Source organism: Corvus kubaryi, unplaced genomic scaffold (assembly GCF_017639235.1).
Source record: "Corvus kubaryi isolate FWS band 111438036 unplaced genomic scaffold, C.kubaryi_AGA036_p1.0 78, whole genome shotgun sequence".
Lineage (NCBI taxonomy): Eukaryota > Metazoa > Chordata > Aves > Passeriformes > Corvidae > Corvus > Corvus kubaryi.
The window spans coordinates 1,488,906-1,515,019 of record NW_024582065.1 but is presented as its reverse complement, the minus strand read 5'-3'; the positions used below and the strand labels follow the sequence as shown (position 1 = coordinate 1,515,019).

General features: G+C 54.5%; 1 protein-coding gene across 1 annotated transcript; it reads right to left on the bottom strand.

The window, feature by feature from the left end:
• Window positions 1-12,401: 12,401 nt before the first annotated feature.
• Window positions 12,402-19,485, bottom strand: TOR4A (torsin family 4 member A). Its single transcript, XM_042052589.1, has 2 exons — window positions 19,213-19,485; window positions 12,402-15,329 (listed from the first exon to the last, which is right to left on the bottom strand). Exon 2 carries the CDS (start codon window positions 15,288-15,290, stop codon window positions 13,623-13,625), a length of 1,668 nt encoding a protein of 555 aa, XP_041908523.1. The 5' UTR covers window positions 15,291-15,329; window positions 19,213-19,485; the 3' UTR covers window positions 12,402-13,622.
• Between the last annotated feature and the right edge of the window lie 6,629 nt (window positions 19,486-26,114).

Sequence of the window (26,114 nt, the reverse complement as noted above, 5' to 3'; positions counted from 1 at the left end):
CTCCCAGCTCTTCCCTGTCCCCCTGTGTGCCTCCATGTCCCCCTGTGTCGCTCCATGTTCCCCCGTGCCTCACAGTCACTCTGCATCTCCTGTGCCTCAGGGCTGAACCGTGTTCCCCCGTGCCTCATGGTCCCTCCATGTGAGCCGGGTGATGTGCTTTAGTGGTTATGGGGTTATGGTGGTAGTGCTGGCTGGGCATTTGGATGGGATGAGCTTGAAGGTCTTTTCCAACTCTGATGATTCCATCTCCCCGTGTGCCTCAGGGATGCTTGAGGAGCCGTGCCCCCATATGCCTTGGAGCTGAAACATGTCCCTGTGTTCCCATGTACCTCACATCCCTCCGTGTCCCCATGTGCCTCGTGCTCTCTGTGTCCCCGTGTTTCTGAGGACCCTGCTGTGTCCCAGGTGCCTCTGGGCTGAGCCATGCCCCCCATATGCCTCACTTTTTGAAGGTACAGTTTAAGAACAGATAACGGTGAAGGACATTGCTTTGCTCCAGAAAGCAGAAATACTGGGTGTTTAGGTAATCCTGTGGTCATAACAACCAAACTTTTTGTCTCTCACAAATAATTTTAACTCCTTTTTTGCTATTTAAGTGTACACAAACCAGTTTTCGGTATCACGGCTTTTAGCTCTGCTAAGTGGCTCTCTGTTGCTATGAGGCAAAGAGAGGTACAGACCCTGCAATATCTTCACTAGATTGCTCATTGATTTATTGCATTCTTAGCATTTTCCCTGACTTTTGTCTCCTTTCTAAGTCTTATTTACAGCAGCATTTTCAGCCTCCCCTTTCTCAGACAGCCAGTTGTGCAATGGAGTAGAGCAGCACACAATATCTAGGTGAGGCAAAGCAATGAAAAAGCACTTTAATATGTTCCCCATTACGCTCCTGAGACATCATCAGTCCAACGGAGAGTGAGCCAGGGAGTGAATAACATGCCTGAAGAAAGCAGCTGTGTTTATAATTCCCATGGCACGCCTCTGCAGGGTGCAGCTCTGGTGCCCTTGTGTCGCAGGAGGGGAAGCGGGGCCGGCTCCTATATTTGGTGGAGAGTCAAAAAGCTGCCACAGAGCTCTCTCTGCTTGTGAGGGTGTGAAAGATCTTCTTACATCTCCCTGGGAAAAAGTACTGAGCAGCTGCAGGTCCAGTCTGGATGGGCATGGAGGCAGTCAAGTGTTCATGCTGTAGGATTAGGGAAATATGGAGCAAGGTACCCCTTTAGGAGCATCTTTGGAGTGCTGCATAGAATCATACAATCATTAAGGGTGGAAAAGCCCTTCAAGATCAACCATTAACCCAGCATCACTGTGTTCACCACTAAACTATGTCCCCAAGTGCCACACCTACACGTTTTTATAACCATTCCAGGGATGGTGACATCACCATTTCTCTGGGCAGCCTGTTCAAATCCCTGACCATCCTTTCAGAGAAGAAGAAATTTTTCCTGGAATCCAGTCTAAGTAGATATTAGGATCTCCCGGTATGCCTGGTCCTATAGGACACACTAGGACACACCAGGACACACCTTTAGTACCAAATTAATCCACTCCTGGGGACACTGCTGGCTCAGAAATGTGGTCATGAATAATGACAATCTGCCAGAACAGCCCCTGCCTTTACCTCAGCTCGCCATCTCACGCTGTAGGAACAATAAAACCTCCCACTTACAGGACTCAGGGATGGGGGATGTTCTGTTCAAGGCATCTGTGTCTGCTCTGCTGGGTTATGCCCCAGCACGCTCGTTTATTTTGACAGATTCTGGTTTCCTACTGGCAGCATCCTCAGCAATGCCCTGTACCTGCGCCATGGCGATTTCAGACTTGGTGTCTGGAGCACTGCAGGCCACTCCTTGTGTGTCCTGCTCAGCTCCTGTCTCTGCTGCCCTCTCGTGATGCCTCCGGATGTGCTGGGCTTGGGGGAAGACCTTGCTTTCCTTTGACTCTGAGAGATGTCAACACCAACACCATGGTTAAAAGTTCTTTCTATTTCCAACAGAATTTATAATTCCTGAATTTTACAAAACTTCACGATCAGTTATTCCTTGTGTTTGTGTGTCCTCCCCTACTTACCCCTCTGAAGGGCTCATCCTGGATCTTCACCCACAGAAGTTGTGTCCCAGCTGCTTCTTAATCCAGCCAGTTCCTTGGCTGTACATGGGTTGTTATTTTTTTTTCCAGTAGAAATCAAGCAGCTAAAATCCCGTAGAGGTTCAGTTTCATCTCCTTTTTTCTTGAGGCAAACAGGTCTCTGTGTTCACCGTGGGCTGCAGCAGCTCCCTGCTCCCCTCTGCCTTGGCCTGCAGTGCTGCACTTGGCTTTTCCACCCCTCCTCTGCAATCACCACATGTGTCACCCAGCTTCCTCCCATCCCTGGGTCACACCTGGCTGCTGTGGGTCATTATGAAACAGCTGAGTTCTGGTTTTATCCAGACCTGAGGAAATAACTGCTGTTCCCAAGAAAACACCTGCTTTCCGGGACACTCTGCCCAGTGAACAGCTGTGTGAGGCTCACCAGCTCTGTCATCATGTGGCACAGAATTAATTGGAATTAAGCCCCAGGCAAGTGTAAGAGATTGGCCAAGGAGACGGTGAAGTCTCCACACTTGGAGATTTTAAAAGTTGGGCTGAACACGGCTCTGAGCAACCTGGCAGAAGTTTGAAGTTGCTCTGCAGAGTGAATGGTTGGACTGGAGACCTGGAGGGCACAGACATAACATGGTATTTTGGGGATGAACTTCATGGGAAAAGCCCTGATGTGTGAGGGACGTGAGTCTGGAGCATGGGCATGGCTTGAAGAAGGGGTTTCAGGTGCCTTTTCCCAGGCAGCCTCTTCCCAGGAGACTGGGCTGGGAAAATCCCAGGAAGCCTTACTCAGACTTTCCTCAGGATGCCTAAATTAGGGCAGCTGAATCCCAGCCTCAGGGGCTGTCTGATAAAACAGCCCCGGAAACTCAGTAAGATAAAATACCATCCGCTGGAAATCCTGCAGTCTGAATTTCCTGCAAGGAGCCCTGAGTGCCTCTTTACAATAAGCTCTGAGGAGCAGAAGCAGCTCCTGAGCCAGATTTCTTCACTCCTGGCTCCCACAGCCTGCTCGTGTCTGGAGGCAGCTGCCCCACCCCGAGCTGCCCCTTGCTGTGCAGCCCCCACACATCATCACTCTCACCAAAAAACCTGCACCTGCACTGCTCTGCAGCTGGGAGAAATCTCGTGTTTCATGCACAGAACCACCCAGTAACCCCCTGGCCAACACAGAAATGGTGGAACTGTGTGAGAAAGGACCCCTGGTGATTTCTAGTTCAACCACCCCTTGATCAACCCTTTTCCCCAACGTATCCCATAGTTTTAGGAACCTCCCAACATTCTCCCAGAAGTTATCCCAGTGCTGGGCTCATCTGGTGCCCCATGTCCCCAGCTAGAGCCATGGCATCTGCCCCAGGTTGATGGACCTCTCCCAGTGCTCACCACCAGCATGTCAATGCCCGGGTCATGCCGTGGCTCCCACCCCACTATCCTTGCTGCCTGGACAGTTTCATTTCCCCAGGATGGCCAGCAAATCTTCGTTTTAAAATCTGAATTGCAAAACACGCTGTGCAAGTCGGGTCTCAGCAGTTTATTCTTACAGTGTTACCGAGGGGAGCTTTGCCCTCTTGTTACTGTGAGAGCTGAGCTACTTTGGTTTAACTTCTGAGAACTGACACGACACGCGAATACAGGCACTGAAACAAGTCACGCAACAGTGACAAGCAGGTCAGCACAGCACAAACCCGGCCCAGGAGGGCGATTCTAATTCCTGCAAGCCTTTTGTTACAGCTCGTGGAAACCACAGCCTCTCATCACAGTCACGAACAAATCAGCAGGAAAAACTGCCCAGCTCTTGCTGCTGGGCTTTCATCAACGCTTCTTCTGGCCACTGCTGGCCCCGTGTCACCATCCAGAGTCCCGGTGTCCCCTTGGAGGGGTGCAGGAGTCCCCAGGCCACCCCTGCAGCCGCTGGTGCTCCGGCAGCCGATGCGCAGGGGCAGGAGCAGGAGCAGGGCAGCTCCTCAGAGCCAGCTCAGTGCTCGGCACGGGAGGAGCCGGCCCGGCAGCGCCTGCAGAAGGCGTGGGGATGGCTCTGGGCTTGCTGCGGCACATCAGCCGTGCTGTGCCCCAGAGCCCGGTGCCCCGCAGCTGCGGAGGAAATGATTGCTGCGTGTTCTCTGGAGCGGTTCCGTGCGAGCCCGGCAGCTCCTGAGGATGCTGCCGCACAGAGCAGCTTCTCACGGCGCTCTGCCCCCCAGCCAGGCTCTCCTGCTCAGGAGCCTCAATTAACACCTGGATGAGGATGATGCCAGCACAGAAGAGCAGCCACCGCTTGACTGGGTCTTTCTCTTGACGTGGCAAATATTTTCTCACGTGGGCTGGGTACAGCACCTTCCTGGCTTTCCTGCTTCGCTTTGTTGAGAGGCCTGAAGGTCTCCTGAGAGCTTGGGCAGCAAACATCGGCCTGGACAGATTTTCTGAATTGTTTTTCAGCAGATCTGTGCTGGACAAAATGTTTTCTCTGGTGTAAGACAGCATGTCCTTAGCAGTCTGCAGGCGTAGCTCTGAAAGCTGGGAGAACTCTATGGAAATACCTCAAAGATGATTTTAGTTCAAAAAGCAGACCGCTGAAATAATATTAAGAAATATTAGTAATAACACCAGAGTTTTTATTCACTCTCATTAAAGCAAAAAATGCAGAGCCCCAGAGCTGAACTCTTGGAGTGATTTATTCGTCTTTCTGGGAAGCTCCTCTTTGATTTCTCCCCCTGCTCCTACCTGTGCTATAAATACTTACTTTGATGAGTGAAGTGATGATGGGAGGAGCTCATCTGCCTCAGAAATCACTCTGGAATGTCCCTACCCCAGCACCCCATATCTGCCCAGTATCTGCCCACGGGCACTCGCTGCTAACAGCACGCTCCAAGTTTTCTCCTCCCCGGTTCTGTTCTCCTTTATTACCACTGTCTACCACAAGGCTTTGCCTCGAGACATTTCAGTGCTTTTGAGAGTGTATCCTTCATTGAAATTCACATATTTGCTATAAAGAACAGAATTTGAGGATGGCCGTGCTGTCCCCTGCCTTCCCATCCCATCCACCAGCGACTCTGGCCCTGAGCTGGAGGGATGGAGATGGGAGATCACAGTCTCTGTTATGATCCTGCGCAACCTCAGCACTCTGCCCCAGAAAAATGAGCAACCTCAGCACTTGCTCTGGCAAGCTCCATCTCAGATATGCCCAGAAAAGGAAAAAACCAGCATCATGTTCGAATTCTTTGTGCCTTATAATGACTAAACAGAGCCTGAAAGGGCTGAGTGCCCACAGACCTGCTGGAAAGGGCTCCAGCTCTCTCAGGTCTTTGTCATGAATTTTGAAGATTTAGCTGCAAACTTCACGTGTCTTGGTCATTGTGGGCCACCTCATGCCCCGAGCAGGTGGGAGTGAAAGATGGATCTCTGTAAAAGACCTTGGGCAGTCATCTCTGCACAGCTAATGTAAAATCAAACAATAGAATCATAATGTTCTAGAATGCTTTGGCTTGGAAGGGACCTTAAAGTTCATCTGGTTTCAACCCTGCTGCTGTGGGCAGGGACACTTTCCACCAGATCAGATAAATAGAACTTGATCACTCCTAAGCATTTTTAGGCAGCCTTTAGCCACCACAAAGCAGCAAAGGGCAAAAATTAAAAATTTAAAACTATCTTTTGACAATTTAAAAACTACTCTTTGACATCTCCTCTTGCCCTTTGGGCTCCCTAACGTTTCTTGCTTTCTGCTTCTTGGAAGACCAAAGTGATGTTGGCTTCGAGCCACAAGGCATCAAACCCCCTGTGCTCCCAGCACTGTAAATCACCAGTGTGGCACCTGCTGTCACAACGGGAGAACTCTCACTCTTCAGGCTTATTCCTCTGGAAACTCAGGCAAAAATAAAATAACACAATGACTGCAGTGTGTGGGGTCCCCCCTGCAGGACTCTGCCACCCAGCACATCCAAGGTGATGGGACATTCATTCCACCTGGCAATGCTGCCGTAGCTTGTGCAATCACCCCTAACCCCCATTCAAACCTGGAGCCCCTCACTCCCCTCAAGGCACTTCCTGCTGAAAAAACCCTTCCTCAGGGCTCTCCCTTGTGCTGCCCAGGTGAGTCCTTAAACAGCGCCAGGGCTTTAAGACAGCACTTCAGTGGTCTTTGGTAATCTTTTCCCCCCTCTCCTCTGCAAGGCAAAGTCCAGAGGGCTGGGAGACAAACTGCTGCTTCCAAAATCCCCCCCTCCATGGTGAAGCAGCTCCTAAGATGTACAGAATTGGCTCAAGCAGCCTCGTGGGTCACCATCTCTCAGGGAAGCTGGCTGGAGTGGGGTGGAATGGCTCATCCCTTAATTCTGATGGCGAACACTCAGTGACCACGGCCCAGTCACCGCCCACCTCTGTCTGGACTGGTGAAATGCTGTCGGGCAACACCCAAGGCACATTAGTGGTTTAAAAGAAGCACACAATTAAGAAAGAACTCGTGTGGATTGCTGCTGCTTTGCCCTGCGGTGTCTGGGCCCTCAGAACCACCCTGGTCCCAACACCTGAGTGAGTCAGGCTGGGGATTGGTAACACCCTCCCAGACCATGGGGTTTCAGGCCAGGAGAGTGCCACAGACACTGACCCAAATGGACACCTGGGTGCTGGGTGGATGTTAAACACAAAACCCAAAGATTTGGTGTTACATTCAACTCTCGCCTTTATTTCAATCAGGATCATATCCATGGAGAGCAACAGATCAAATCAGCTTTTTCCAGCTGTCCCATCACTTGAGCTGTGTCACCCTGGTGCAGTTAACAGGCAGCTTCTGAAGCACAGGCACCCAGGCGTTGACTCCAGCTCTGGCACCAGAGGCATCACCTGCTGTTCATCACGTAGAGGTTTTCAGTGAAGTTCCACATCTCACCCCCCTAATCCCTCTCCCCAGCATTGCCCAACTCCCAGCTGGAGGGGGCAAGTGCAAACCCAGCCCCCGAAGGAGCCCCAGGAAGAGGAGGGGACCTGTAAGGACAAATCCAGTTCCTATTTCCAATCCCTGTTACCCATCATTGTCATGCCAGTGTAACACAGCGATGCATTTGTAACTCCCAGGTGAGCTTGTCCAAGCAGGTCACTGGATCCTCCTCAGGTGAGGAGATGAATCAGCACTGCAAGCAGCAGATCTTCTGCCCACCAGGTGCAAGGAGAAATAAAAATAGCTGTTGAGCTGGATCCAAAGAATTGAATTTCATCCACCCTTTCTAACCCAGAGACTTTGGTTCACTTCCCTGACCACCAAAGGCAAAACCTGAGCTGTGGATGCAGCAGGAGCAACACTGGGAGCTGGGAGTGCCGGATGTTTGGCAGAAGGAAGCACCAAGGAGTGGCTTTTGCAGCTGGAGGTGACGGAGGCCACAGCACAGATGGAGCTGAGGACACCAGGTCATGTCAGGCTGAAGAGTTCTGCAACACTCAGCATCGTGTTGTGACCTCGAGCCACCCAGGAATCCAGGCCTGTTTGTGCTGCAGGGATCTGCAGGGAGGGGCAGAAATCCTCATTCCATCACCCGGAATGGCTGGAGCAAACCCAAGGCACACGAGCCCTGCTTCTCTCGGAGACAGAAGCAACAACCTTGACGCCAAGGACCAGCTTATCCTCGAAGGAAAAGCTCAGACCTGACTTTCCAAGGCCCCCACGGCACCCAGGGAGATGCAGGACCTCAGTGAAGGCAAAGCAAGCCCGTGACTCAGGGACCTTGATCCCACAGCGGGGTGTATGAAGTCATCTCAGGAAGAGCTGGGCAGTTTGCTTGATATCTCAGGAAAAGCACGGGATTGCTTTCAGGTTGTGCCCGCTGAGAGGGCACACACTCCTTCAGTCACAGCTTTCCCAGGGCAGCCTGGAAGCTGGGGATGGCTGGGTGGGAATGCAGCACAGGATTCCCTGATTTCAGACAGTCACACCTGCAACTACTGCTGCACACAAATTGTGTTGGGTGGCTCAGAGAGTTTAAAAGGAAACCATTAATTCTGGGAATATCTTTTTGCAGGATTTTGAAGTTTTTTTAACTTCTTTTTTTTTTCTCAGGAGGACAGGCAAGATACTACATGGGTCTGGTTTGAGTGAGAGCATTTGGACAGTGAGGCACATTTGGGTAGGAGCAGGAGGGGGACAAAGGTACAGGTGATAAACAGAGGGTTTGGCTGCAATTAATGCTTCACATTCTTTCACATCTCACTTGCTGGCCACAAAAATGTCCACTCATCTCAGGGAAGGTTCTCCAGGTGGTCTTTTCCCAGACCTGGGTTCCCGGACAGGCTTTTTACAGGAGGCAGGTATGGGGAAATCCCAGGCAGACTTACTCAGGCTTCCTCAAGTTACCAAAATTAGGGCAGCTGAATCCCAGCCTGAGGGATCAACTGATAAGACATCACAGGAAGCACAAAACTCAAATTAGCATCCACGGAAGATCCTGGACTGTTTGTATCCTGCGTGGAGCTGTGAGTGGCTCTGTGCTGTGACCTCCACAGCTGGAGGAGGAGCAGGAGCTGATGGCACATCCCAAACTGCCCAGGAGACAGGGAGAGACCACCAGCTCCACATCCGTAACTGGACAATACCCAGCCGTGCTGGGGAGGGCTGCTCCTTCTGCAGGCACTTCCTGGGGGATGACTACGGGTCCCCTGAGGCAGCTCGAGATACAGACCCTAAAATAATACCTAATACATATCGATAAACTGAATTGATAAGGGGAAAGTGTCAAGTGGAGCTAAAGGCGTTTCCAGATTAGTTTATTACATCATTAACTCTGCTGCACATTCCAGTTTCAGTGCTGGCTGCTTCCCACATTCCTCTAACCCATCCCACCTGGAATTCAATCCATCTGGGCAGTGACTCGCTGATCTCATCACATTGCCCCAGGCCGGCAGTTTTCAGATGCAGCTGCCTGAAACTTCGCACCTCAATCCAGGTGGACTTTAGGAACCGAGGCAAATCCTTTACAGAGGAATGATGTTGAATTGCTGCAATCTCTGGCGGCTGAGCACTGCCAGCGAGAGCAGCTCTGTGCTGGGCACGGGGAAGTTCCAGCCGGACCCTTGACAGGCACGAGGGGTGGCAGAGAACAGGCAAAGTGGGACCTGCTGAGCCCCCTGAGCAGAGTCCTGTGACTCTGCCTAAACCACAACTCTGCAGCCTCTCTGCTCAATCCACTTTGGTGCTGCACCTCCACAGCTCCAGCAATTTTCCCAAAGTTTTACATCAACCTCACCCTGCCCGAGGAAGGCTGGGAGAACCAAGCACCGCTGTCTCCCTTCTGCCCGTGTTTTGCATATTTGAAACCTCTTATCACGCTTCACCTGAAACTTCTCCCCGGGCTCCATCGCTCCCGTCCTGCGCTCCCCGTTCCCGGCAGGATGCCGGGGAGGCAAAGCACTGAGGTCTCCCTCCCTTCCTCCCTCCTCGAGAGGTGCCCAAATATGGCCACACTGCTCCAGCAGTGGCCCTGCATTACTTCATTCCTTGCATATGCAACACACCTACTTACACATTTCAGCGGGATGTCTGCCATTCTCGAGCCCCGGGCTGCTCTCCCTCCCGTGGAGTGTGAGTGCTGCGCTGCCCCCAGGCTTGTTTTCCTTTCAGCCCTTCACCCTCCCCATTCTGGAACGTGCATTTGCTCACTCCCACCCTCCTCTGCAGCACCTTCTTTCAGACCTTTCCTCCAATTTGTACTTCCCATCCCAGGCTCCTGCAGTGCTTGGGTGCCTCTCAGCTCCCCTTCCCCTCCAAATTCCATGGGCAGACAAACTGTGTCTGTCTCTGTCTGACTCTGTTCTCCCACCATTTATGGAATATTTCATTTCCCCAGCTCTTTCCAGTTCACCCCAGTAACTACTGACAGCTATCCTCTGAATATCCTGTAAGAGGAAGAAATTAGATACTATGGTCACAACTTTTTTTGAAAAAGGTTGGATGTCATTTCTCCCAGCTCTTCAGGATGCTCACAGGTTCACTCCTGTATTTGCCTGTCCCTCCTCCTCCTTCCCAAGGACAGGGGGTTCTCGTCCTCCCTCCATCTTTCCAAGGCTCACCCATCACTGCATGGTCTCAAAAGCCACTGCAGACATTCCCTCTGCACCCTCGGAGGAATTGCAGCCCTAATATACCTGGGCTGTCCTTGCTCTTTTCTCCTCTGCTGCAGCCCTGATCTTCCCCTGCCATCACTGGGGTCAAAATCTGCTTTCCTGGTGGGACCTCGCCTGTTTAGTGATGGCCACAGGAGTTGGGAAGAAAGCAAAAGAAAGCAGGGATTGGCAGCAGCTTTCCCTTGTCCTCAGCAGAAGGACAGGTCACCAGAGTATGTGGAGATGGGACTCCCCTGCATCCCCTGCAAGCAGCACCTTCATTTGCCTCTCTCTGCAAACACTGTTCAGGTGCCCTGGGCCAACAGCACGGATCCTCCGTGGGCTTTGGGTCAGCCAGAGGCACCAGGAGAGAGGACAGGGTCCTGCTGGGTGGGCACAGAGCAGTGGCAGCAGCCCCAGCAGCACTCAAGGAGCTCAGGGACCGCGCAAGCTCAGCGTGGCTGGGCTGATGCTGTGCTGTGTGGTAGAGAGCTCTGCTCCAGTGTCATCACACCTTCCCATGGTGCAGGGAAGTCCTTGGAGGACTCAGCCTGGCAGCCAGGCTGGCCCCACCAGCCAGCACCCACCTCTGGAGGCAGCTTCAGACAGGCTGCTTCGATTAAGAGAGGCAGCTGGGATCAGGTCCTTTTTAGGAATATTTAAATCCAAAGCTCTTCTCCCTGAGGCAGCTGAAGTTATCCAGAGCTCCTGCAGAACGTGTAGGTGCAGCCTCCTGGCCCTGGCTGGAGCTGGGCCATGTCCATGGAGAAACACAGGGCACATCCCAGTCGTGCTCCCACAGCCCCGGTGCAGGAGTGCCCTGGGAACCCCGGCCACAGCGCTCCTGCCCGGAGCGCTCCAAGCCCACAGGAGTTTATAATCACTGTAAAACAAAACAAACCCCTCCCAACTCACACACAGGAGCAATCTGAGCTCCTGCCCGCGGGACCTGCTGTCCTGAACCCGGCCCTGGGAATGCTGCAGCACAAACTGGCCTGCGGGGTCACAGTCTGTGCTCTCAAGACATGAACTATTCCATATTCCCTTTTCCCTCCTCGTTCACTGCCCTGCTCTTGTGGGCAGTAACAGCACCCTCACTGCAGAGCTGTCTGGAACCACCCTGCACTTTCCCCAGCGCAAATGCAAAAAGGGAATTTGGTCCAAACCCCGCTCTGGCTTTGGGATGCAGTTGCAGGGTGCAGAGTACCTGCAGGTGTCCCCACGAGCCCCAGCCAGCAGTGACAGGGAACAGCCTCCCAGTGCTGCTGGAGCTGCCGAACCAGCGGGGTCAGTGTCTGCAGCAGGGTGGGAGCAGCCTGCCACAAATCACTGCTCCAAGCACAACAGAGAGGCGTCCCTGACTCAGGAAGAGCTTTTGCCAACTGAGGAAGCCTTTGGGGACAACCTGAAGAGCCATTTGAGCCGGGATTTTAGTCCTGCATCCTATCTTCTGGCAGGAAAAGTCCTCTCCATAACCTGGAGGTTCCTGTGCTGTATGACGAGGGCCTCCAGAGGCTCCAGAGGCTGAGGGATGAGGTGGTCTTCACGCAGCAGGAAGCTGAGCCCCACTTCCGAGCACTGAGAGGAGCTTGGTGGGAGGCAAAGACCTTGGCAGGCCTTCAAGGTGTGACCCTGCTTTAGGGCAGGTGAGTCTCAGAGGGGTGGAAACAAACTCTGCAGATGCTCAGCTGCACTCGAAGTCACCCTTCCGTTTTGCACAGGGTGATGGTTGGTGTGGGGGCACCCAGGGACCTCTGGCACAACCAAACACCCTGCGGGTGGGTGTTTATAAACAAAAGACCTTGTTAAAACAATCAGAACATCTGCCCCTCTCCCAGCTGAAAGAGGAGGGGAATGCTGGTTCCTGAGCTGTTTCCTACCCAGGATAAAATCACCTCAACTGTCTTAGCAGTGAAGTCTCCCTAAGCTGTGGAAACCAGCTCACATACGTCAGTTTTTGAGGACGCTTGAATTTAGGAAGTGGCTTAGATGGAGGAGCTGGGCAGCACCCAGCTTCTGGCACTGCTGAGCTGTGGGGGTTGGGATTGGGCCAACCAGGGGCACACCTGGAGCTGCTGCACCCACACTGCATCGAGGTGCTCTGCAAAAAACTCACCACAAAGCTGCAGCCCAGCTCCCAACCTGAGCCACTGGGAAGCACAGGCATGGCAGTGCAGCCACATGGCTCCAGAAGGGAAATTTGGGAGGAAATCCACATTTCAGTCAAATGAAAGAGATGCACTTTGAATTATTTTATTGGGGATAGTTGGGGTTTATTCCTCACAACAGCTCTGGAAGCAGGAGTTTGTGACAGAGTCTTTGGAGACCAACAATTAGAAAGAGGTGAATCAAACCCCCAGTGCAAACATCCATGGGGTTTCTTGTCTGGGAATTCACAGCAAGCTGCAGAAACCTTGTACAAAACCACAACCTGAGAAAACAATGTCATAAATACCTGCTCAGTTTTGCTCAAAACATGGCTGTGTGCTCTTCCCGAGCTGTTCCCAGGCCACATCTCACCTGGGACTCAACGGCAAAGAGCCTCTTCTTGGCCTCTCAGGACTGGGAACAAGCCCAGGATTCCCACTCCATCAGCCCAAACTGTCTTTTCCAGTGAGTATTGCTTAATATCCATCAGTTGCTGCTTTGGGCTTTCTAGATAATGGCTGACCACGGTGACGTGTCCCCAGAGGCAAAAAGCAGAAGAGATCTGAGGATGAGGTGTCACCACCAGACCTGAAACAATCCAGAGGTTACTTCTGCACCATCTGGCACAGCTGAGCAGTCTCTGAGGTGAGCGCAAACACACCTGCAGGGCAGAAATCTCACTGCAGGTGCCAAAGGTGAGCTCAGGGATGAGCTCAGAAGAGCAGCAGCTCAGGAACAGGTCCAGAAAATGTTCTCCAGAGGATGTGGTCACGTAGGAGCTGGGGAAGGCAGGGCTCTGAGTGCCTGCATGTTTGTGAGGGCAGGAGGCACAAATTATCCCAGTGCCAGGTGTCCAGCCCTGCCTCTGCTCTGCACACACCAGCCAGGACCAAGAACAGCAAAGAGCTGTGAGCCTGGAGAGAGTGAGAACGAGGTGACAGATTCTGCAGGGGCAGGGACCCAGGGACTGCTTCATCCTATTGATATCCTGCAGCTTTTGATGCCACCTCACAACTCCTCAATGACCAGAATCCCAAATGAGAATGTGAGGAACAAAGCATCTTGCAGTTATTGGGAGGTGGCTCTGGCTTCCTCACCCTTCCTTTTCCACAGAACATCAGGGAAAAGCGAAATCTCTGGAGGAGAACAGAGAACACGTTGCCCAGGCTGCCAGCCCTCTGCCTGGGCCAGGGCAGAGCCAGTGCAGGGCTGAGAAAGGACACCTCGAGCACAGCCTGCTGTAACACACTCCTCATGAGCACAGAACTCTGCAAATCCCGAGAGCAGGGCTTGGTCTCTGCAGTAAATCCCTACAGGAGGTTGACTTTGGCCACAACCTGCTTGCAGCCCATCCTGGAGTACTGCTTGTCTCCTGTAGTGTAGTAACTGAGCTGATTTGCCAAATTCTCAATGTGCTTCTGGTCGGGGTAGAGCCCTTCCCTCCTCATCTGCTCCAGGAAGCAGTTTATGACATGAGACTTCTCCAGAAGGACAAAGGGAATGATGTCTGCAGCCTTCCACAGAGGGTGGACACTGATCAGGACTGGCTGGATGATGCTCAGCAGCTCTTCAGCTCCCCGTTGCTGCTGCAGGAGCTCAGTGGATGCATTCTGGATAACGAACTTTGTGATTTCAGCACCTCCCAGGTTGCTTATTAAAATGTAGATGGCATTGAGGAACTCGTTGGTTTGATTGGGTTCAAAGAATCGGCTGAGAGTGTCCAGCAGGACGGGGGACATGAGCTCAACCTCATCCAGAATAAACACTGGGGTCTTCTCCTCTATTTCAGCTCTGGTAACCATGTCAGAAATCTTCTTAGACAGATCTATTTCACAGGTCAGGGGAGCCACCCCGCTGGGGCAGTGGTGCATCACAAAGTACTGGAGCACAAAGTCATTGTCCATGACAGAGCGAAAATGTTTGGCCAGCACCCAGCCAACGTGGCTCTTCCCAACCCCTGTGGGGCCATTCAGAGAGATCACCAGAGGCTTGTTGTGGATGTGGGTAGCCAGATAGTCTTTCAGTAATTCCACAATGCTTTCCACAGCAACCCTCTGCCCAAATACTTCCCGGTGCATGGTTTTCTCCAAACCATCGAGGTCGTACTTTTGGAGGTTATCATCCAGGTTCTCTATGGCATTGAGAATCTGGAAGAAGATAATGGCAATGAGCAAGAGGAGGCAGCGCTTTGCTTTGCTTTTCTCCTCTGCTGGGAGGTATTTTTTTGTTTTATCCGGGTAGAGGACCATCCTGGATTTCCTCCGGCTCTTTTTCCGCCTGCACTTTTTCACGGAGTAATGTTCCACAGACGTGTCGAAGGTGAAGTACTGGGAGCTCTCAAAGCCAGACTGATTAAAGAAGGACATGGAAGGGCTGTACAGGGAAGTTCTGTTCAGGGACAGCTGCCTTTGGAGCAGCCTGGTGTGGACAAACTCCGCAGACTTTTCCCGAGGGAGCTCTAAATGCAGGCGGCTTTTCTTCAGCCCCTGGTAGCGCCGGTGCAGGCGGACGATGGCCCGCAGGGGAGAGGAAATAGAAGTTATTTTCTTGGAAGCAGCAGGGATTACAGCATCTGGCACTTCCTCCACGTCACTATCAGAGCAAGACGCCTCTTCTTTTGTGTCACAGGGCATTTCCCCTTCCCCATTGCTGTCAGTGACGGGAATCTCCTCTTCCCCGTCACTGCCAGTGCCAGGAATTTCCCCTTCCCCGTCACTGCCAGTTCCAGGAATCGCCCCTTTCCCATCTCTGACAGTGCCCAGCGTCTCTCCTTCCACGCTGCCCTCAGTGAAGACAATTCCTGGGTCACGAGGAGCCTCTTCTTCTGTGCTGGTCTCAGCACAGGGCACCTCTCCTGTGTCCTTCTCTGCTCCAGATGTGCCTCCTACGGGATTGCTCTCCACGCAGGGCATCTCCACTCCCAGATCCCTGAGGACGCTTTTTCCATCCACCTCAGAGCAGGGCAGCTCTTCCTCCATCTTGTCTGGTTCTTACAGCCCATTCACATCATCTTCTCTCTAAAAAGGAAAGGAGCGATGTAAAATCAATTTTCCTAACATCAGGAATTGATTGATAGCAGTGGAATTAGACAGGTATCCCCCTTTCTAACGGGCAGAAAGCTGCAGCAATCAGCAATGGCAAAGCGGCAGAGACTTTCAGACCTAAACTGATTTTCTGGAAGATGGGCCAGATGTACAAAACTACAAGTGAAATTCAGTGTAAATTAATGTAAATTGATGTTATAACACACACCCAACCCTGCCCTCAGATGCAGAAGGGAAGGTCAGAGCTGGCTGGGGCCAAAGCCAGAGGCTCTGCTGTGAGCAGGAGGCAGGACAGCAGGACAGACTGACCTGTGGTCTGAACCAGAGCTGCCCAGTCGTCTTTCCCTACACCTGCTAAATTTAAGGAAGACACAAAGCCCCACCTCTGTGCCAGCACATGCACACAGGCACGTACACACCCTGTGGGAACAGTCCCTCGTCCACCCACGGACACCTCTGGGGCTGTGGGTGGGAATAACTTGCCGTAGGTGCCATCCTGGCTGTGGTGGCATCTCCTGGGGGAGGATTTTCCTGCCTGTGCCTGGCAGAGAGGTGAGATGAGAGCAGCCCCTGGACGGGAAGGGCTCTGAGGGGCTGCAGAGAACCAGCGTGGCTGTGTCTGAGCCTGCCAGCAGCACATGGCTGTGGGGAGAGGAGCAGGGCAACTCCACAGCACCCCAACCCTGCCCCCCCCAAGTCCTTCCCTGCCCTGTGTGCCCACTCACACCCCTGGACATGTGGGAGGGACACAGGGGCTGCCACATGAGACCCTGGAGCTGCACAGGAGAGCTCAGGGACGTGGTCATCCTGGGATAACACCTGAACTGACAACCTCAGCTGGCAAACAAGGAGAAGGAGAGGCCAGAGGGATGTGACAAAGAGGCACAGACCCAGCAGGGAAGCCCCTGGGAGAACGCAGCTCTGCAGGGTCGGATGCAGCCCCATGACCACCTCCACGAGCTGCCCTGACCCTGCCTGGCACAAGGCTGGTGGTGGCAGAAGCTGTGCCATGGTGGGAGGGCGTTTTTCTGACACCTCTGGGCTGCAGCAGTGCTGACACAAGGCACAGTTGCTGCTGTGACACTGCCAGCCCCAGAGCAGGGAGCCGGCACGGGCAGCGTGAGGAAAAGCCGCTTTCATCAGCCGTCCTTAAAAAATCAACACCGGGTCTTGCCAAAAGCACCACGACTCTGGAGAGAACAAGGAGGTCTGGAAGTTTGTTATTAACTCGCTCCAGCTCAGCAGGAAGTCAGAAACCTGCACAAAGTCACACTCTGGACAAGGTTTTACTTCCCCTGCGCAACGTCACCCGGCACCCACCGAGCCCCAGGGCACCCCGGGGCTGCGCAGAGCCACAGGCACTGGGAAATGCTCCCTCTGCCTCCTCGCTTCACCCCACGCCCTCCCTGGCTCCTCTGAAACGCAAAGCTTCACTCCCACTCCGTGCACGAGTCAATTTCGGGACCGTGTGCGGGCAGCCAGCTGAGGCCAGTCCTCATCGCTGGACCTGCCACTGCTGTGCAGCAATTAACCCCGAGTGCTAATTGCTGACCTAATTCCTGACCCTGTGCAGGGTTTGGTGTGCAAAGGCAAAACCAGCCAGACGAGATCTGACAAGGATGCCCTGAGGCCTCCAGGAAGGAGGGCTGGATGCCACCATCATTGGGATGCCACCCAAAGGATGCCACTGGGAGCCTGGGCTGTCCCACGCCACCCTGGAGTCACACCCTTGCTCCTCTCCATCCTGCATTGCCTTGCTCACATAGTGCTGCAGGTCCCCAAAGGGACAAATGTCCCCAAAGCCACTGGGGAGCAGCCCCTGCAGCCCAGACCAGCACAGACCCCAGGGAGCAGGAACACCACAGAGCTCAGCCAGGGATGAGAAAGCCCTGCAAGCACTGACACACATCCCACAAACCCAGGGGGAAGTTTTCTCAGCCCCAAGCCCTTGCAGGTGAAGAGAAGGTTGGTTAAATGCCAGGGGAGAGGCTATGGAAATTTACAGGAAAAGTTTTAGAGAAGAGAGGCTCACAGAATCATGGAATAGTTATGGCTGGATGGAACCTTCAAAGACCATCTTGTTCCAAACCCCTGCCACAGGCAGGGACACCTTCCACCAGACCAGGTTCCTCCAGGCCCCATCCATCCTGGCCTGGAATGTTTCCAGAGATGGGGTGGCCACTCTGGGCAACCCCTGCCAGGGCCTCACACCCTCATTCTAAGAAACTTCCTTATATCTATCTAAAGCCACTCTCTTTTAGTTTAAAACCACCACCCCTTGTCCTGTCATAACAGGACCTGCTACAAATTTTGTCTCTCTTTTTCATAGGCTCCCTTCAAGGACTGGGAGGCTGCTCCTGGCAGGGAAACAGGACACCCCAAACACTCCCCATGGACGCTGCCAGCCACAGCCAGGAGCTGCTCCAGCTGAAGCATGAAGGGATTTGGCTGCTCATAGTCCAGAGCCAGCTCTCCCACTGCCATGTACACACAGAAAGCCCAAAGCCCCTACAAGACCCATGGGGAATGGTGAGAACTGAGTGCTCACCAGCTGGGAGATGTTCAAGATCCTCTTTCCCAAAAGCCCAGCAGCATATCCATCCCACTGGTGTGGGATGCCCAACCCTCCAGATGAGCCGAGCAAGGCAGGGTGGAAAGACAAAACCCCATCCTGAGCAAGGACTCTGTCCAGTCATGACTATAACAACCTTGTTAATGCCATGACTCAGTCCCTAATACCTGCTGGGATTTACATAGGACTGGAAGTTTCTAAGAGCAGCCCCTGCACACTCAGTCAGGGCCGGGCAGGAGGCTGTGCCAGCCTGCAAGGATGCAGTGTCGGCAGCTTATTTTAATATTTGGTGAGAACGACAGCAAAGAGAACCCGGGAATTCGGTCTGCAGCATCCCAGTGCTCGTGTAAACACTGCTGATCTCTGTTCTGTGCCGAGCCTGGACACCGCTGGAAAACTTGCACTTGGAAACACGCCTGGGAAGCCTCCAGCTCTCCTGCTGTAGCCCTTGCAGTGTTTGCATTCGTGCTCCCTGCTGCTCCAAAACAACGTTTCCACAACAGAGGAGCCTGTGTGGGCAGCCGGAGGCAGCCTGGGAGAGGGGACCGGGACGGGGACAGCCCCCGGACAGGCGGCAAAAGCCCCTGGTGGCAGGAAAGGCCAGCAGAGAACCGTGTCCCTGGTTAAAGTAACCCGGCTGAGGAGGCTGCACCCTAACCTCAGCCTCTCTGGATGAGCAAACCTGCTGGGAAAAGGGAACAGCTGGGAAATCCCAAAGATCGATATCCCCCCCACCCCCAGCTGGAAGCCAAACCCTCCATCCAAAAAGGGAGCATGCCCACGGGGAAGGTGGAACGAAGCAGCCCCTTGCAGCGGGAGCTGCAGATAAAGGGCTCCGTGGCTGGGAGGAGAGATCCGGAATGGCGGCAGGGGCCAGCACGGCCCCGGCATCCCGAACCGCAGCTGCCCGGGGGCCCCGTCCGGGAACGAGCTGAGCAGCGCGGTTTGACCGCGGGCCGGAGCCCGGCGGTGCAGGCACCCACCGCCCCCAACACGGCGCAGGGTGACAGGGGTGACAGCCAGCAACCCCCCGACAGCCACCAAACCCCGCCGGCCCAGCCCCAAAGCCAAGCCCGAAGGGGAGGACAGCAAGCGGAGGAGAAGAGTCTGAAGCATCCCAAACCATCGGGAGCAGGAGCATCCCTGCAAAACCGAGGCGGCTTTTGGTGGAGAGGAGCGAGTGGGGACTCGGGGGAGGCGGTGGCAGGGATGGAGCTGGAAGTAGCCGAGGGGTGCCCTGGTGAGCCCTGAGGGGTGGGGAGCAGGACGGGGAGGCGAAGTTACCCGCGGCGTCCCCTGGGGCCGGTCACCGGCGCTTCCCTCCGCCCGCCGAGCGCACCTCCGGCCTCGGACGGGCCGGCAGCTCCTCTGTCGCCGCTCTCATCCGTATAGAAACCGGCCCCGGAGAGGAAATGGTGAGGAGGAGTGGCCCTGGGCGGCACTTCCTTCTCCCCGTGCCACGGGATGGCCGCTGCCGGCCGGTTCCTTGTCCCCCTGCTGCCCAGAGCCCTCCCCGGCCGCTGCCGTCACGGCCGGGACGGGGCAGCGCGGTGAGCTCATCACCCGACACCCCCGAGAGCCCCGGCAAAACATCCCCACCCTCCGGGGTGTCATTCATTAGTCATTAGCCCGGAACCCGTCACCCTAAAGGTCAAAGCGGTGACGCTGCCGAGAGAGGTTAATTGGGGCTGACGCGGTGCTTGGGTGCTCCCCCTTGCCAGCAGGGGAAACAAGGAGAAAATAGAGGGAATCCGGGGGGGAAAGAGTGAGTCCATGAAAAATAATGAGTCTGGAAAAAGCCAGCAACTCCAGAGTGGTTGGTTTGTCTGTCCCTGGGCAGGTCCTGACTGCGGCCGCTCCTGCTCCTCTGTCCCCAGCCCTCCCGAAGCTCTTGGCCCCTTGGCAGCTCTGTCCCTGCAGCACGGGGACACGGGACACGGGGACACGGGACACAGGGACAGCCAGGGCCGGGCTGCACGGCAGCCGTGGGACCAAGTTCTGGTGTGGGCACAAAAACTCCCCGGGGGAAAACCACTTCATCCGTTCAGAGCAGGAAGCAGTGGGGGCTTTCCACACGCAGCAGTGCAAAAGTTCATCGCGGAGGCTCCTCCTCAGCTGCACGCACCTTTCCATCAGCCCTGATGAAGGCCCTGGCACGTCCGACCTCTCACCTGCACTCGCACAACCTGGCCAAGGCTTTTTCCCCCAAAACAAGCCCATTTGGTAAAGGCAGAGCAGCCCGAAGTGATCTCTTGCTGCTATTTCAAGCTCCTATTTTTTGACAGCCCTCAGCCAGAGCCCGCGCCCTGTGAGCCCAGCTGCACTGCCCCGAAAATAAGGGGGGGAAACACCAAATTTGGGGTGTTTAGGTGCATCACAGTGCACCTGTGGGAGGGGATTTTCTGAGCAAATCTCCACAGCCTGGACCCACAAAGTCTCCCCAGCCCCGTGCCAGGCAGCTGGAAGTGCCTGTGCTGTGGCCAGCGGGATTTGCCTAACAAATCCTTGCAAATGTGTGGAGCTGGCACTCAGCAGCTGGGAACTGCCCTCGGGGTCGGGAAGCCAGGCAGGGCTGACCCAGAGCACAGGTCCCATCCAGAGGAGCTTGGCAGGCGTTTTGGCAGCAGCCATGAAGAGCGATGCTCTTCTGGCTAATTTGGGGTTTTGAGAAGGAAGAGCTTCCCCCAAGCAGTGTGGTTGTTAACCATTAAAAAAAAAAAAACCAAAACAGTGTCCTCCAAAACTCTGAACGATGCAACATCAGAGAAGCAAGAAGCTGCCACCCCCCTCGAGGGCTCACCAGCCCAGGCAAAAACTGTTTTGCTGTAACTGGGAAGGAGTTTGAGCCATTCCAGCACCCCGTGGGGGCAGCTGGGGGTGAGGGGGGGACAGGAAACCTCCAGAACACAGCAGGAGACCCAGGGAGGGTGGAAGACGCACAGCCTGCCCTGGAAATGGGGAGTCTAAACCCCTCCCGAGATGGGGACAGAGAGTGCTGCCAGAGCAGAGGGTGACGAGCTCCTGGTGACAGTGGGGACGTGGGACAGACCTGCCTGGGACCCCCGGGGTGCTGGTGGAGCTGGATGGCACATGGGCATGAGGATCTGGAGGGGCAGCTTGGCCACTGCCAGCCATGAGGTGGCCATGCAGGTGACAAGGTGATGCAGGGCTGGGGACACTGTCCTGGTGTCGATGCCAACTCCAAAATCACAGGTTCAGTCTGGAGTGGCCGCCAAAAAATCCTGGGGAGAAGCTGGGGAGGGCAGGGACATCGATGGCACCAGGAGGTGTCAGTCCCACGCAGGGACAAGGACAGGATGATGGAAAACCTGCTCATGTTCCTGGCCAAAATATCTCCTTGAGCTGCCCCTGGCCCTGGTGTGGGGGCTGAGTCCCCCCCACCGGGCTGTGGGGACCTCCAGCACCCCAAGTTGGAGGGGACAAGCTGCTGTGTGCCCTGGGGAGGGGACACACTGGGGGGGACATGCAGGCACAGAGGTCATTTTTTGGGGTGGTTGTTTTTCATGGGGGGCACTGCCATGGGGTGGGGGCTGCGTGGGGCAGTGCCATGCGGGGGCTGCCTGCAGGTGAGGGGTGTGTGGGCTGTGAGCATGGGGGGGCTGTGCCTTGGGGGGCACAGGGGGGCAGGGCAGGGCAGTGGGCAGGGCAGTGCATGGGGGGCCATGTGGGAGCAAATTGGGGCCACCAGCCCTGTCCCCCAGGGCCTTGGGGCCACCAGCCCTGTCCCCCGTGTCCCTGCGGGTGCCGAGGCCGGGTCCCCCTGGCTGGGCCCCACGGGGAGGAAACAGGCACCGGGCCAGGATGGGGACGAGCGGTGCCACGGCCCTTCCTGTGGCCACGGATGCAAATCCTGCACAAACACAGCCTCTCCCACACGGAGAGAGGGCAGAGAACGTCCCGGGGAGCGGGGGATGGTGACCCTGAGCCAAGATTTTGGTACCAGCCTCTGACTGGTTTGGGCACCCCTGGGTTTGGTACCCACAAGGAGGCATCGCCGGAGCTCAGGTGGCACCAACTTATGTGACAATTTTAGGGTTCTCCTTCAATTTTTTTGCATGTTGCCTCTTTAGCCAGAACATTTCTAGGGCTGAGGAGCAGCAGCTGCATCCCAGACATGGGCAAACCCCCTCTGAGCACCCTGGGAAACCAGAATTAGGTGAATGAACCACCCATGGTCCCTTGGGGGAAGCTGGGGGGTGCTCAGAGCCCAGAATGGGTCCAGTGGGACCCCCAGCAGCTCCAGGATGGAGTGTACCATACCTGCAGCACTGGCCTTGCCCAGAGAAACTCTGCAAAAACAGAGGAGAACTGGTAAAAAAGAAAGCAAAAGCAGCTAAAGAGGTCACAGGCTTGGAGCCAGAGGGAAATGGATGCAGAGATCAGAAATAGGGCCCATGGATGTAAAGGCTGCAGCAGGCAGGGAGCCCTGACACTAAAAGCAAGAGGCTGCAACTGGAGAAGGGGAAGTGGGGCCGGGGTGGGGACACAGAAACCCCTGAGGAGCCCCATGGGCCCTGACCTTGGAGCCAGCCCCTTCTGCAGCCCCAGAAAGGGAAGAGTAAAAGAATATCATAAAATAATCTGATCCATGGTGGGCAGGTCCCACATGGGGGGGGTCAGCAGCCCCTGGCAGGGGTGCAGAATCCAGCCCTGCAGGGTCATTCCCACACCCAAAGATCTTTGTTCCAAGTATGGATTTGCCCTTTTGCAGTGTGACCCCCTGGCTCCACGGCCACATCAGCTCTGGACTGAGCTGGTGGGTGGATTTTTTCCCTTTTACATCACTCACCTTGTGTTGATCTGCCCTGAATTGCTGCTGAAGCTCCCTGAACCATCAGCTCTCCTGAATCCTAAACCCAGTGTAAATTCCCTGGGTGCATTCCTGGGGCCATCAAGCCAGACCCCTCGCTCTTCCCAATCTCACTCCTAGCAAAACTTTCCAGCCTCTGGGAGCAGCTTTAACACATCCTAAATAACCCAAACAGTTTATCCCTGGCTGGGGAATGTCCCCCGCAGGGACACCGCATCCTGCCTGGGTTATCGTGACCCTTCCAAACAGTTTATAAATAGACCAAGGTAAATGAGGGGAGTGCTCTGTGTCAGAGGATTTTTCTCTCATTTCTTGTTTTGAAGCCATTCAAGGGGTGCTGGGTCAGATGATTGCTCCTAAAACCCAAGTTAAATCCGCTGCTTCTTTCTCCTCCAGCTGAGCTCCATCCCCACCTCGCTAAAATGGTAAGAAAGAGGTAAAATCCAAGAAAAAAATGGGTTTGGCAGGTTCAGCCCCTCACTTGTAGGGCCAAAGGGAAGGTCATGGCCATGCCACGAGGCACCATCCAGGCCCAGCACCAGGCAGTGGGAGAGAGCAGGGACCAGCACTGCTGCACCTGGGAAGTTGTGGCTCACACTGCTTTAGAAAACAGAAGGGAAAAAAAATGGAAAATTGGGAAATAATATGGAAAATATGGAGAGCAGTGAGTGCCTGCAGCACTCCTCCTGTCACCAACAGTGTCCCACCACCAGCATCCCCCAGTGCCATCGGTATCACCTCATGTCACAAGTGGTGACTGGAGAAAATCCCTGTAACACCTTCCCCAGTGTCCACAGCAGGGTTTGTATCATCCACCAGGGACTCTCTGAAACACCCCCAAAGAACTGGAGCCACTCCCAAGCACCCAAGGAGCGTCCAAGGCCAGGCTGCACAGGGCTCAGAGCAGCCTGGGACAGTGGGAGGAGTCCCTGCCCATGGCAGAGGGTGGAACTGGATGAGCTCTAAGGTCCTTTCCAACCCAAACCATTCTGTGAGTCTATGGTTCTGTGATTTTATGGGCATTTTTGAGCTATGTTTTTCTTTCTTTCCCCTGGAGTGGGAGTGATTTGCAAAGGTGACAGCCCTGGGACAGGGGCTGCCTTGGCCAGCAGACACAGCTCCAGCCTGAAGCAACGGCGCTGCACAGCAAATGGCACAGGGAACAGCACAAAGCCTTTTTTCCCCCAGCTTCCTCTGTTCACTCTGAAAAAAATTACATTTCCAGCTTGTTTCAATTAACTTTAAGACTCTTCTATTCCATGAAAGCTGAAGCACTCATTAAACCAGAGTTTTTCCTGTTGTAACACTTTGAAACAACCACACCACAGCCCAGCTGGTGGCTCTGGCTCCTCCACTTCGGGACCTCCCGTGGGCAGAGAGGTGACTCCAGGTCCCCTCAGTGGTGGCATTGCTCATCCTCTGGCTCAGGATGGACAAACTCATCACACCCCACGGGTCCAGCCCTTGGGGCAGCATGAGGGAGCTGGGAAAAGTCAGGATGGGAATAATGCTCATCCTGTGCCCTTTCAGGGCACAGCCATGGCTTTGGGAAGGGCTGGAAGTGCCCCTCATCTCAATCCAGAGTCTGGGAATGCTGCTGGGATGGGGCACAGGACACGCTCAGTGCCTCACAGCCCCTGCACTGGGGGTGAGGAAGCACCACAGAGCCATAAATGCACCTGCACAACACGTAAATAAATCAGTATTTTTGCATCCATAAGCAAAGCAGAGCAGCCAAGGCCCTGAGTCACCCCGGGTTGTGTTCCTTGTCCCAGCAGTGGCTCTGTGGTGACCGAGGACAGCCCTGCTGCCAGCTCTGCTCCAAACTGGCAGCTGCTTTGATCTCCCCACATCAAAAGGAGCCTTTTCCCCACCCTGTCGCGGCCGCAACACACCCGGACACTCCTTGGGACACTCCGTGGGATGGGGCTGGCAGACACTGACCCCACTGACCTCCACTGCCAGCCCTGGCAGATCCTTCCACGTGCTCAGTGTTCTTTCACGAAAAAATAAAATATAATATAAAAGAAAGAAAAAATAGAAAAGAGAGGAGAAAGGAGAGAAGGGAGAGAAGAGAGAGAAGAGAGAAAGAAAGGGAAAGGCTCCTCGGGCACTCAGGCACGGATGTCCATCCTCTCTCCCTGCCGCTGCCATTGTGGATTTGCTGCCCTTTGGGTTTTTTGGCTTCACCTGGAGTAATCACAGACTGGGGTTTTTTCAGTTATTACCAGATCCTCTTCAGCACAAGGAACCTTCACACCAGAACACACCAGGTTCCCAGTGCCACACCCCTCCCAGCCTGGAGCAAAGTGCCCCAGGGGGATCAAGACATTGTGTCTTTACTCACAGAGGAAAACACCGACGTGCCCAAGGAAGAGAGAACTGCTGCACTCTGCTGCCTGCAGCTGCAGGAAGGATACCACAGAGCCTTGTGGGCTTTAGGTGCTGAAAAACAAGGTTCAGTGTTAAATAGGGGGTGATTTCTATGTTCCACAGCTCTCTCACACACCTGGATGCAAGGCTAGGCTCACAGCTGCTCCTGTGTTTTACCTCTGGCTCTTCAGTATCTCAACTCCAGCTGCCACAGCACTCACAGGCTGGGACTGAAGATTCAGCAGAGGAGGGGAAAGACTCCTTGGGCTGTGGAGACTCATGGTTTGCTTCACAGAAAATAATAGTAATAAACAGATTTTCCCAGCATACTCCTGCTGATGAGCAAAACCCACGTGGAAAGCAGGACTGAGGCAGCCTGAACACCGTGGAGTAGAGATGGGATCCAACCCTGAAACTGCTGCATAGCTGGGTGGGGGGCAGGCACAGTGTTCAACCAGGAGCTCTGTGATTATCCCACCCAATTTCCTCGAGTGGTGCCACCAACTCTGAAGCTCCCCAGGACAACATCCCCGAGGGCAGCCCCGTGGTGCTGGGACACAGACAGGTACCTGTGCCAGGGCAAAGCAATCCCACCAGGGCCTGGATAATCCACTGGATCTTCTCCAGGACTAACCAGCTTGCCCTGAAGGACTGTTGCATCTCATTCATCTAAAGCATTTTTCATCCCACAACAAAATTATTCCACACAATTTAAGAGTCCCAAACAAGGGCACCCTGGAGTTGTTCCCTCCCTGTCCGAGACAGCACCAAGCCTTGTTTTTGGGCAGGGTCTCACTCATCACATCCAGCTGCAAGACACTGCTTTAGCCACACACAGAGCCCCAGACAACAGCTGGAGCCAACAGCCCCCTCCCAAAACCTCCTGGGGCTGCACACGGAGACCAAGGCAAGGGGGACAGTGCCCAGCAGACTGGGGAGTTTCCTGCCTGCCCTTCCAGTGTGGGGAGGTGCCAAGAGGAAA

What these genes read in the sequence shown, in the direction of transcription:
- TOR4A (XM_042052589.1), bottom strand. Translation starts at nt 15,290, where the DNA reads ATGGAGGAAGAGCTGCCCTGCTCTGAGGTGGATGGAAAAAGCGTCCTC.